This window comes from Ctenopharyngodon idella, chromosome 3 (genome assembly GCF_019924925.1).
Source record: "Ctenopharyngodon idella isolate HZGC_01 chromosome 3, HZGC01, whole genome shotgun sequence".
In the NCBI taxonomy this organism is placed as follows: domain Eukaryota; kingdom Metazoa; phylum Chordata; class Actinopteri; order Cypriniformes; family Xenocyprididae; genus Ctenopharyngodon; species Ctenopharyngodon idella.
This window is the reverse complement of record NC_067222.1, coordinates 44,811,396-44,825,158: the sequence shown is the minus strand read 5'-3', so window position 1 is coordinate 44,825,158 and position 13,763 is coordinate 44,811,396. Positions and strand designations below refer to the sequence as shown.

The 13,763-nt window shown below is 37.4% G+C and overlaps 1 protein-coding gene across 24 annotated transcripts in view; it reads left to right on the top strand.

Annotated features, from left to right (window-relative positions):
• Positions 1-13,763, top strand: part of LOC127509550 (NACHT, LRR and PYD domains-containing protein 12-like) — a 238,303-nt gene that overhangs the window by 35,538 nt on the left and 189,002 nt on the right. For 20 of the 24 annotated variants that reach the window (XM_051888359.1, XM_051888362.1, XM_051888380.1 and 17 more), the window contains 3 exons: positions 2,917-3,078; positions 3,282-3,455; positions 9,520-9,681. In XM_051888359.1, coding sequence (XP_051744319.1) covers positions 2,917-3,078; positions 3,282-3,455; positions 9,520-9,681 — 498 coding nt within the window. The remainder of the gene's footprint in view (positions 1-2,916; positions 3,079-3,281; positions 3,456-9,519; positions 9,682-13,763) is intronic. The other 4 variants (XM_051888366.1, XM_051888365.1, XM_051888363.1 and 1 more) reach the window with 4 other exon arrangements.

Genomic DNA, 13,763 nt, shown 5'->3' with positions numbered 1-13,763 from the left:
TGCGTTGTCCACTAGCCTATTTTCACTGCTGTTAAAATGCGCATGCAAAGCCTACTCATTCATGTAGCCTATTAGGGAAAACTATGCTATCACTCCTAATACCCAAAGATGTATTATTTGTAGCCTATATAATTCACATTTCTATTTTTTTATTTTATTACAAGAAGAAAATAACATAATACATAGGCCTATTAAGAAATATTTCTAAAAAGAAAAAAACGGGGTATTAACGTACTTGCATTACAGCACAGTCCTTGAAAATGTAAACACAATTTTGACATTTACTGTACTGTTTGAATTAATTCTAAACAGCAAATGCTTACACGATTGCTTACATTCACTACATGTGGTTATGTGAATGTGAATATGATTTTTTTTTTTTTTTTTTTTTAACTTATTGATAGTATTTTTTTAATCTCCACATGGCGCAGTTGACTGCTACTCGCAAAAAAGGGGTTGTGATATGTACACTCCATAACGTGAAAATCTATGTTTATTAGCACCACTTAGTGGTCAAGAGCAGAAGTAAATTTTCCGCCGCAAACCACGACGGTACCCGTGACGACAAAAAAACGCATTCTGGTTGAGTATCATCTCTATTCATAATCCATTACTAAAGGAGTCCAGACATTAGAAAAATGTCAGTCTATACAATCGTTTTATATTTTAGATGAGGGAAATATACATGCGTTACGGACGTGACAAACAAAATCTCTTAAGTTTTAGGTGACAGTATATTTTTTAGGAACTCTGTGAATAACACAGTGCAAACCAAAATAATACTACCAACTGAATGAAGAAGGGTTGGCATAAAATATTCATTTTATTTTATTTTTCGTGTTTATGAGGAAAAAAACACCGTTACGGACATGACCGCTCTAAAAGCAACACAGAAGACTGCTTTAAACATTTACAGAGACCTCAAGCGGGCATATAAACCAACAAATATTGAAATCTGGGATGCCAGTATGGTAAGACTGCACAAATAATCAACTTTATACTGAATCGCTGTATTGCAAATGGTTATGGATTATTTCTCATGTTGACAAGCGTGTGTGCGACCATGACTTTCCTTCTAACAGAACTGCTTGCTAAAATACATTAACAAATATTAATGTTTATCCTATAGGATTTCAATTCACAGGTTTCCCCCACAGTCAGGTGAACCAACTCGGTAAACCGACTGACACTTTGTCCGTAGGTGTGAGTCACTCGCAATCATGTCAGTTTTACGTTTTATGTCTAAATGATCGCACAGTTTTCGGATGATGATCACATTTGTGACCAAATGATCACATTTTATTTTGTGTCAAAATTATTGCAATATTATTATTATTATTATTATTATTATTTTGTCAGCTTGATTGCGGTTTATGATCAATATTCATGTTTAAACCAAAAAAAACGTGACATCCCGAGGAAAGTGTCCTATGAGACACAGTGTTCTTCTGCAAGTTCTACTGTATCACATACCTTCTGATGTTCATATTTCGTTCTGAAGAGGAAGAGAAGATCGGTTCATGTGGACTTGATCTGTATGATCTGCCACTTACTCTTACTTCATATGTGGTGGATAAACGAGGCAATTTTCTTACATTTTCTGTTACAGCACATTAATACAGTACATTACAGACCTAAATGGACAACTTAAAAAGGGTTTTGTTCTTTTGTCAAAAACATTTTCATGGTAAGGATGACTTTTCCATGGAATTGCCCTAAAGATTACCACTTCAAACAATTTTTTTCTATGTATTAACTTGCATGGATTAATTGTTCACTAGCAAGACTAGCAATGTGTGCTAACAAAGTAAATAGGGTCAATTCTGATTTCTTGATGACTTTAACAGCCGAAGAACAATATACAGAGGTATCCAATCCTGTTCCTGATGATCTACCTACCTGCAGAGTTCAGATCCAACCCTGATTTTACACACCTGTCTGTAATTATAAAGTGTTCCTGAAGATCTTAGAGTACGTTTACAGGACAACGATGTACTTAAAACGGAAAAGTGTTTTTCTTTGTACAGATGACAACGTTATCAAAACTATCCCTGTTCACACGGATCTGTGCAAACGACTAAAATTGCTGTATTACACATGCCAGACAAAAGTTTCAAAAGTTTGAGTTTTCAGGCCACCAAAACGCTGTTGTTGTATAAATAAACGCCAAAACCAAATAAAACGAATAAAATGTTTTCTGTTTTTAGTTGAAAACGGTGTTGTGTAAACAGCCCCTTAATTAGCTGGTTCAGCTGTATCTGTATCAGGGTTGGAGCTGAACCTCAGGAAGGTAGATCTCCAACAGGATTGGGCACTATTGCACTCGACATTTACCTGTATGTGTGTACACATGTACATGGGTGGGGTAAATTTACAGTATGCCCACCACCTAAGTGATTACTACACCACTGTAAATAATGTGAAAATAAAAGAAATACAACTGTTTAAAAAAATAGATTCACATTATTGTTATCATTGATAAATGATAATAACATTTTTGTACAGTGCAGTAGTATTATTGTAATAATATTATATTTCTTTTTTGAATTTTTTACATTTACATAATAATAAAATGATAATAATAAAAATTGTTGTTGTATAGTCAATTTGAATGGTGGAAAAAAAAAAAAAAAAACTTTTTGTCTTTAGCTGATCACATGCCTGCATATTGGTGAGAACATAAAATCTAAAATTGTACATCCCACTAACAAATTACATTTAAATGCCTTAGTCAAAACATAAAATGTAGTGATTTGTTTCTGAAACTTTGTGCAGTGTTATATTTACGGTCCTGTAGAAGAGGTGCTGCAGGACCCTCCGCATCCCTTATCCTGTGTCCCTGCTGCTGTATCACAAATCCTAGGGACAAAATATTGTAAGAATGGAGCACACTAACATGAACACTTGTTGTTGTAGATTGTCTGGCTGTATGGTGTCAGAGGAAGGTTGTGCTGCTCTGGCATCAGCTCTGAGTTCAAAAGCTTCACACCTGAGAGAGCTGGATTTGAGCTACAATCACCCAGGAGAATCAGCACTGAAGCCGCTCTCTGATACACTCAAACATCTGGAAAAACTCAAGTATGTTGAACAGAATGTATGTTAAGAATCATACTGTCTGATGTTCATCTTTTTGTATTTTAATTGTTGCACCTTAATTCTTTAAAGAACAGAGAGTGAATTGTCAACCAGCTTTATCTTTTATGGTGAAGCTCGTTAATCAAGGATGTCTTGAAATCTGATGTGGACACCAGCATGCCTTTTAACCAAAGTCAAATTTTCAGATTGGCAAGCTGTAATCTCACTGATCAACACTGTGAAATTGTGGCTTCAGCTCTACAATCATCAAACTCCATGCTGAGAGAGCTGGATCTGACTAACAATGACCTGCAGGATTCAGGGGTAAAGCTACTCTGTGCTGGATTAAAGAGTCCAAACTGTCAACTCAACATACTGAGGTATTTAAGGGGGTATTCAACTCATTTTTGTTCAGTACAGTGGGCAGCTTCACTGTTATCATTTATCTGGATACAGAAGGTACTTGAAAAGTTAAGCAGTAACATTCATCATGTCTGCTGTGTTGTCAAGAGTTTTTTTTGGTTCTCACAAAAAAGACTGCTTAAAAAGCCCAACTTACATTTGTAAGAAACAGCCAGTAATTTAACAGTGATGCACATGGCTGACGGTGCTTTAAAAAAACTCCATGTGGAGAGAGACACAGTAATTTGCTCATTGCCATTTGTAAATACATAAGCGATAAACCATGACTAAAGTCCTGTTCAGACAAGATTAGTTTTAAAAAGGTAGATGGAGTAATGTAATTTTACCACAGGACATCTGTAATATTATTGGCCAATTCACACAGGATAAGAAATCTCAGTAAAACTACCAGAAGTGGGAGGGGTAACTCGATTTACGCCGTCACCTACCTGTCGCCATATGCGTATTACGTATAACTTTTATATTGGGGTGTAACGGTACATGTATTCGTCCCAAACTGTACGGTACGGACGTCACGGTTCGTTTCATGCAGTTAGACGACAAATACAGTCAGTCACAGGCGATCTACACTCCAATCCAGAAGGGGGCGCACACGGTAGTGCAGAAGAAGAACCGTGTATACGCGAATGACTTGAGTGCTTGAAAACAAAGTCCACTAGGTAGTGCGCACACGTCAAATGCGTCTATCTGCGCTCATGAACAAAGGAGAATACTTTGAAAGGTTTGCACACTTAACTGTGTGCGAAATGGAGCGGAACGTGGAAAATTAAAGGATTAGTTCACTGAAAAGGATTAGTTCACACTGAAAATTATCCCATGATTTACTCACCCTCAAGCCATTCTAGGTGTATATGATTATCTTCTTTCAGACAAACACAATTGGAGATATATTTAAAAATATCCTTAGTCCTCCAAGGTTTATAGTGGTTGTGAATGCGGGGCCGCGTTTCGAAGACAAAAAATAATGCATCCATACATAAAAAAAAGTAATCCATACGACTCCAGGGGGTTAATAAAGGCCTTCTGAAGCGAAGCGATGCGTTTTTGTAAGAAAAATATATATATTTAAAATTTTATAAATTCTAATAACTAGCTTCCGGCTAACCACCTTACGCAGAATGCGCACATCGTTTTGGGTGGAAGAGTAACATTTGACCTGACGTGATGACGCAATGACGAACGCGGAGACGCAGAGGAGAGAGCAAAGCAACACACAGGTCACGAATTATGAATTAAGTCTAAAATGAGAAAATTTTAAAGAGAAATGTCGGAGGATTTTGATATAAGAGAAGATGAGCTTAAGTTTGTTGCACAGCTCTATTTGTTTAAACCGTGAGAGGCGTCTAAGCTTACAGTACTCCTACATCCTGCGTCATACATCACGTCAGGAGTTTACTCTTTCGGCGCAAGTCAACTTGTGCATTCTGTGTAAGGTCGTTCACCGGAAGCTAGTTATTTGAATTTTTCCTACAAAAACGCATTGCTTCGCTTCAGAAGGCCTTTATTAACCCCTTGGAGTTAAATATATCTCCAGTTGTGTTCGTCTGAAAGAAGATACACCATCCATATACACCTTGGATGGCTTGAGGGTGAGTAAATCATGGGATAATTTTCATTTTTGGGTGAATTAACCCTTTAAGTATAGGAGGGTTGGGCTTAAGCTTTGAATGTTTAAATATAGTTTAAGTGAAGCAAATTGTAACACTGATAATATACAAGTTTTATTTTTCATTATTCTCTTTATTTTGTACTTTTATAACACAAGATGCTTTTCAGTTTTGTAGCTGATTGTGACCAAATACCTTTTGTATTTATCAGCCCTGCAAAAAATTCAAATGCAAGAGTGCATTCTGTTTACTGCTTAATACAATAAAGGAGGCTGTACTATACCAACTAGGGGACTAAATGCCACTAGGTGGAACAAACTGTGATTTGCACTACTGTCTGTTCAAAATTAAATAAAAGAAACCTAGCATTGTGGATTTGTCCCTTTGTCTGGTCCAATTCTCACTTGGTTGCTTATTAACATGCATACTACTAGGATATTAGCTGTTAGCACTTATAAAGCAGATATACCCAATACCTAAACTTAACAACTAACTTACTAACTATTAAATAAGCAGTAATTAGGAGTTTATTGAGGCAAAGGTCATAGTTAATAGTTAGATAATAGTGAGACCCTAATGTAAAGTGTTTATTTTTCTTATTGTACCGAAATCGTACCGAACCATGACCCCAAAACCGAGGTACGTACCAAACAGTGACTTCTGTGTACTGTAACACCCCTGACAGTTAGGTCCGGTCGAATGATTTATTAATTAAATTAAATTCTGATTAGATTCTGTTAGCAATAGGCACTTACCTAAAGCTGAAAGAAGTTTTGTGCCTCTAACAAGTGCTTTTGACTTTCTTTTTGATCTGAATGGATTGCAGAAAACACTTGAGGTTTGCCACAGACTTGTTCCCACCAACTAGACAGCAACTAATTGCTTCTTCAAGCACCTCCATACTTGAAAAACTGTGGAAAACTACTTTTAAACCAGAAATGACAGAATATTTACGTACATATTTACATCTGGTGTATTCTCATGGGATTAACATTACCTCAGGTAATCTTTTTGGACATTTTTACAGAAGGGGAAAAGTCGCCATAATCTTTACTGACATTGTCCGTAATGATTACTGAGATGGCACATTCGGACAGGACTAAAATCACTGAGAAGCTCTGGCAATAATTACTTTACCCCACCTCCCTATGTAAAACTAATACCATCCGAATAGGGCTTAAGTGTGCATTACACAATTTTAAGGCAAAGTATCACCTGACATGAAGCAAAGTGCATTAAAATTGTATAATCAAACCTAGCCATGGATTATCCCGCTTATACCATGGTCCCGGAAACTACGTCGATTGCCAGTCATACACAGTCATTATCTTTTGTCTCCATACATTCGCAAATACTAGATTGATGGCCAGTCATTCAGGCAGCAGACAGAATTCAGTCTCCAAAAAAACAATCTTTTGTCTCAATACATACACAGACATTCTGCTGATGGCAGGTGACAGTGCAGACAGAACGAGCCATTGATAGGATTTTGCCTCTGAGTCATTCGCCTCCTACTTTCTTCTCTAACACGTCCAGTACTGTTTTACAACATAAACGGTTCTCTGATTGCATAATTTCTTGAAGAACAATGATGAAGGGCAGATTGTTTAGGTAAAATCTGATGTAATTTGAGTTTTAAAATATGTCTCCATGTAAATTAATGTTTTAAATCAAAGTAGACATCATGTCTTTTGCTTGTGTCTGTTTTCAGTTGAGTGTATACAGGTTAGTTGTCTATGAACTTCAGGGGCCTGTTTCAGAAAGGAGGTTAAGTGAAAACTCTGAGTATGTTAACCCTGAAATGAGGGAAACTCTGGGTTTTCAGAATGGGAGGTATGTCAAACCTGAGAAAGCAGGGTAAGTCAAGCCCGTTTCTGAAAGGGAGGTAACTTATACTCAGAGACAGTTACCATGGTAACTTAATCTGTGAACCTAACCTGGTCGGGAGCAGGTTTTCTTCGGTAAACCCAGAGTTACTTTGGTTTCCTCCTCCTTTTTAAAGCATAAGCGATGCTTAAATACTTCATTCATTCATTCGTTCATGCTGCAAAAATACTTTTCTTACTGAGTATTTTTGTCTTAATTAAAGTACAAATACCTAAAAAATCTAAAAATCAAAATGCATTTTCTATATAAGAAAATGATATAAGATAAAATAAGCCATTGTGGTAATAAAAATAATCTTAACGCAAATGGAAAGCAAGATTATTTGGAGTGTCTATTACTAAGTGCAAATTAACACTAACTCCGCCCACCAGTGTCACACAAGGTTAAAAACGACGTGCGTGATTCAACGGCTTCAGTGGTGTAGGCAGTAGCGGTAAAGGTTCAGTCACATTGCACTTTTCGTTCCATTGACTTCATTTCAATCGCATGCAGATGCGTCAGACCAGAAACGCAAGCTTGTGCGAAAAGTTTTGCATTTCGCTACATTCCAAAGTTCAAGTTTGGTGAACTCTGACCTGCGACTTCACATCAAGTGAAGACGTGCAACCAGTAGAAGATCGGTTCATCACATCATGACCTCTTGGCTGAATTAAAAGAATATTTTTGCAGTAAAGTCAAGTAGGTTGTATATTTTTACCTTTTTAATGTATTACTGTGTTATATGTTGAATTCATGTTTATAAAAAAAGACGCTGTAGACCGTGACGTCATATCACGACCGTTGCAGCATCCAATTTTGCACATTCAAAGTCTAGTGTGACCACGGCTTAAGGCGGATTAGAGCTAACATGTGACGGGATTGACCCAGGTTTGAGTCCGCCTTTTGCCGAGCTCGCTCTTCTCCCTTTTCCCATTACATGTCACATCAGAAAGGCATTTATTTTCAATAAAAATTAAAATGTTCTAAAAGTGGAAGTAAAGTGCCTAACGAGTGTTTAATAATGATAAAAGTATTTATAATTTTCATTACACAGTTATAATCAATTCATAATAATAATTTACACCGTTATTGCATCCTGTTAATGTACAATACTGAGGGGCAAATAGTATGTATCTGTCAGTATAAAGTATAAATAGCATCTAATTACTATTTACACTTATTGCGAAGAACTGCTACTTTTACATGATAAATTGAATATATCACTATTTTTATTAAGTGTAAATAGCATCTATCACTAAGAAAGTATGTTAAATAGCCGCTGCAGTATCTGCAAAATAAGAAAAATGCCCTTAAATTATTATTATTATTATTATTATTATTACTTGGGCTTGTTTTGCCCGTGGGATAACTTACCATGAAAATTAATATTAGTTTAATAACCGTTCTGCCAGTTTTCACCTCTGATATTATAACATTGATAAGAATTAAACTTGTATCGACTCGGAAGTATGCAGACGTCTTTTGTTGGGTGCTGTTGCCATGGTGAATCGTAATATCAGAGCTCCGTTGATCATGGCTTTTCTTAGTCATGGTGCACGCGCTTAACTCAGAGTCATCTTACTCAGAGTTAATTGAACTAACTCAATTCAGCTGTTCTGAAACCAAAAACTCAGAGTTTCTCATCTCAGGGTTAGTCAGAGTTCAAGTTTAACCTCCTTACTGAAACGGGCCCCAGGACTACAAGTGTGCTTAACACCCAAAAAAACAATATACACTAGACCAGAGGTACCCAATCCGGTTCCTGGTGATCTACCTACCTGCAGAGTTCAGATCCAACCCTGATGTAACACACTTGTCTGTAATTATAAAGTGTTCCTGAAGGTCTTAATTAGCTGGTTCAGCTGTATCTGTATCAGGGTTGGAGCTGAACTTCAGGAAGGTAGATCTCCAACAGGATTGGGCACTGTTGCACTAGACATAGATACATTTACCTGTATGTGTGTACACATGTACATTGGTGGGGTAAATTCACAGTATGGCCACCACCTAATTCACTACTACACCACTAAATAATGTGAAAATAAAAGAAATAAAACTGTGTTCAACTAACAAATAGATTATCACATTATTACCATTATCATTGATAAATGATAATAGAATAATTTTTGTACAGTGCAGTAGTATTATTGTAATAGTATTATATTTCTTTATTGAATTGTTTACAATACAAAATAATAAAATAATAATAATAAGAATTGTTGTTGTATAGTCAATTTGAATGGTGGAAAAACAGATTTTCCCTCTTTTTTGCCTTTAGCTGATCACATGCCTGCATCATATCGGTGAGAGCATGAAATCTAAAATTGTATGGCCCACTAACAATTTACATTTAAATGCCTTAGTCAGAACATAAAATGTATTGATTTGTTTCTGAAACTTTTTGCAATGTTGTATTTACAGTCCTGTAGAAGAGGTGCTGCAGGACCCTTAAGCATCCCATATCCTGGTGTCTCTGCTGCTGTATCACAAATCCTAGGGAGAAAATTGTAAGAAGGAAGAACACTAACATGAACACTTGTTGTTGTAGATTATCTTACTGTATGGTGTCAGAGGAAGGTTGTGCTGCTCTGGCATCAGCTCTGAGTTCAAACCCTTCACACCTGAAAGAGCTGGATCTGAGCTACAATCACCCAGGAGAATCAGGAAAGAAGCTGCTCTCTGATACACTCAAACATCTGGACAAACTCAAGTATGTTGAACATTAACAATCATCATGTCGCTGTGTGTTGTCAAGAGAAGTTTTTTTTGGTTCTCACAAAAAAGACTGCTCAAAAAGCCCAACTTATATTTATAACAATTTAAGTCACCATTGTGGTGAGCAGTGTTTGCTGTTGTTGGGCTCTTGACCCTTGACTTTTCAACGTCACTTTGTCTTTTGCTGATTGTGTGTTTTTTAAAGCACATTTGTCAAGAATAGCCAAAAGAAAATGCAGTCAAGTGATGTTGGTTATGTGCTGACAGTGACACAATCAACATCGAGTGGCCAGATTCACTGATCTCATCCACAATCTAGTTTATATGAAAAATTAAGTTTAAATTTTTGATAGACGTGGTTTTACAGCATGATATCCAGCAATATTGTGATAATCAGTTGTTCTAAAAACACATTGTGCACAAAACATTTTGAACTACTCTAAGGTTCAGACACACACAGACATCAAGTATCAGCATATGAATCTCAACGATGGTGACATTAAAAGTTTCATGTCGCTGTGCATGCTGGGTACCAGCACAGGACAAAACTCACCCATGACTCCCAGCATGCATTGCAGCATGAATAAATTGTTGTGATTAATATGCTGATTCTTGATGTCTGTGTGTGTTTGGCTGACCTTATTTCAAATCTTTTTTTGTGAACAGTGTGTTTGAACATTCTTCATAATTGACTGGCGGAATCACAATTGTGGTAATGTGAAGTTAACTGTCAATAACAAATTAGACACTGGATGAGATCAGTGAATCAGGCTACTACATGATGATTAAATCATTGTCATCAATAATCAACCCACATCACAATCACATTTTTATTTCTTGGCTTTCTTGTTTTTGCTTTAGCAAACATGTCTTATAAACACATTACAGCAGCCGAAAAAAAAAAAAAAACTAATACTAAGAAACCAAGGGTCCGTAGCCCAACTAAAGCAAACACTGTTCACCATAACGGTCACCAAACATTTTCAATAAAAAATCAACATCTAAATCTCTGTTTTTTCTCACTCTGTAGACATCTGACTGAAATAAAGTGGGGGGTTTGTTTCCCAGAGCCAACTATGGTCGCAATTTCTGTCGTTACCAATAGAGTTCAGTGGAACTTGCGACCATAGTTTTCTAACAATGCTTTTGGGAAACGCATCCCTGGTTAGTAATAAGTGAAGCTGGTAATGCTGCTTGTGGTGTTCACTGTTCACTAATGCTTAATTAATTACTTAATCACTTAATTGTAGCGAATTAACTCAAAGGGGAAATATTAATTATTCATAACTCATTATGATTATTAATTATGATTAATTATGAATATGTAAATCAGTTAATCAGATTAACTGGATGTAGCTACATTAATATTACAATCAATTAACCTGTTCGTCCAGTGAACACTCAGTGTTGATTGTTTATTAATTCTAAGAAATGTTCATTTCCAGGTTATGGAAAAATAACATTCGTATTGTACAGTGCTACTCAGAGCATGTAGTCAGGATCTAAATCACTTAAGAGGCCATTTATTAGCAGACGGAGTCAGAACCAAACATGTATTGTGCACAATCTTTATTAACTAACTCACAAACACATAACTAAACTAACAGACACATAACATACACGAAGGTCACACACACATACATTGGTAAGAATGAGCAATGATATGATAATGAGAGTTGAACCGGAAGTGGAACTGTTGATAGAGCTAGAGGAAAAAGTCATAGACAATCTGGAAAAGAATAATCAGTTTTCTCAGTAATAAAACACCTTTGCTGACGAAGGTAAGTTTTACAAATCAATACTAAATCGCTGTTTAGTGTTCAAATGTACGATACTTGCAAGATGCCTTTAGGCTGAGGAGTATCGGATCTGCCGGCTGGGTTGTAATCTTGATGGTTCAGTCCGAAGTTGTTGCCAGTATCTTCTGCATTAGATGAAGTACTATGAAAACTTATAGATGAGCACATGTCTGGGTTGTAGGCCGAGGCCTGCAGCAAGAAGGGGGTCTCTTCAGTCGTCCAAGAAGCAAGGAAAAAAAGGGAGTGGCATTGTTCACTGGCTTTTAACCTCTGGTCAAAGTCACACCTCTTAGTTGTTGACCGGACCAATGAAGATGTTGTATTTCCGGGCGATAACACGCCTCCTGTCAGGGCTTTTATGATCGAGCAAGATTTACTGGCTGAGTTTTGAAGAAGAACTATTAAAGATTCTTGTAATACTGATGTGTTGCACAGGTATGGACATACCGCATACACAAGCATTTAAATCTTCTCGATACGAACCCATAGACACTAAACATGGCATAATTGAAGTTACCTTAAATGTATCATAAAACATGCGAATACAATGAGTGCAATACAACAACAGCAATAATGGATACCATTTCCTAGGGATGTGCATGTTCATTTATAGAACGGTCTGTCTATAAATTAATGCAAGAAAGTCTGTGTTCTGTGGGGAAAATGCAGGAAAGATGCACGTTTCTGTGTCTGTTCTCTGCTCTTCCATGTGGCAACCACATTCTTTAGCGCAATAAAACTTGTAACTGAGAACTTCTCGGGGGATGGGGGACTGGCCCCAGAGTGCTTTAAACAATTATTGGTTACCTATAACAAATAATTGTGTCTGATTTGTCTCAGTCGTTACATAATTATCTCATTAACGGCAACACTGCTTCAGTGGTACTTTTACTCTGTGTAGTGTGGACACTACAGGGTTTTGCTCTGGGGTTAAAAGGGTAGGATGAAAAGGTGTAAGATAAAAGACACATCAGTGAAATGTATTTTAACAGTAATAAACTGTAAATTAAGTTTAAAGCAAGCGATAAACTGTAAAAAATGATAGTACTTTGCAGGTAAAGCTGCTGCCAGTTAATTACTGCAAATTTACACTGCAAAGTTTTACAGTGTTTTAAATAGATGACTAGTCAGAAATGTACTGTGAAATCAATGCATGCTGGGTCACTTTCTTACCATTGACTGTGAACCGCAGAAAGATGCAAACATCACAGTAATTTACTGCTCTTCTTTTACTGTGAATTCACATTATAAATTTGTCTTTAACCATGTCACTGTAAGATATGTAATGGTTTACTACTGTAATTGTTTTGAAGTCACCATAATGTTAACAGCAGAGGTGTAAAGAGTAAATGAAAACCATACTTGAGTAAAAAGTACAGATAACTTACAGCGAAAATTACTCCATTACAAGTTACAAGTAACGTCTCGTTACGTATGTAATCCTCGTTCCCTGAAGGAGGGAATGGAGACGTACGTCAGTAGTGACCGACGAATTGGGATATCGCCAGAGAGCCCTATCAGCTTCGAGTGAACTAAAACAAGCCAATGGAATTGGCGTGCGATATTTGCATAATGCGCACCGCCTCCGCCAGGTGGTATAAATAGGAAGCAGATGCCATCGCACTCTGTCTTTCGCTTCGGAGCCAACCTGTGTGTTCCTGCTATTAGTCTGAGAGTGACTTCGCAAGCCTTTGAAGAGCTTTTGTTCTACAGTGCTGGCTTTATGGCACCTTACAGCGAGGCCGCGAGCTTTCCCAGAGTGAGCTTCTCGAGCTGTTATACAGCTCTCAACTGCAGTTTTCACAGCATTATTTGCCCCGTTTGGTTTGCGATTTGGGCCGGTTCCTCTGTGTCTGTGACTCAGGGAGTGAAAAGTGTACCTGCAGGCACATCGCGGCTGTTCCCTGTGTGCTTCGGCACAAAGAACAGGAGCTTCTAAAAGAGCTTCACAGACAGACACTGCGTCTTTTCAAGATGTCATTCTGTTTGTGCGTTTCTGGAGGTGGTCGTTTCCTATCCTCACTGACGGCCACAATCACTTTCTCTCATGTCTGCTTAGCGTGCTGAGACTGTGTTTGTGGGTGGTTCATATTCTGTTGTAAAAAAAAAAAAAAAAAAAAAGAGAGCATGCCCACGTCAGCGCGTTGTTCGTCTTGCCTTTCTCGTAAGGGCTTGAGCGCTCAGCGCGCCGTGTGCCGTCAAGCTGCCGGCTGACAGCGCGTGTTGCCATGGCAACCCAGCGCGCTGTTCGGCGCTCTAGATGCGTGGTCGAGACTTG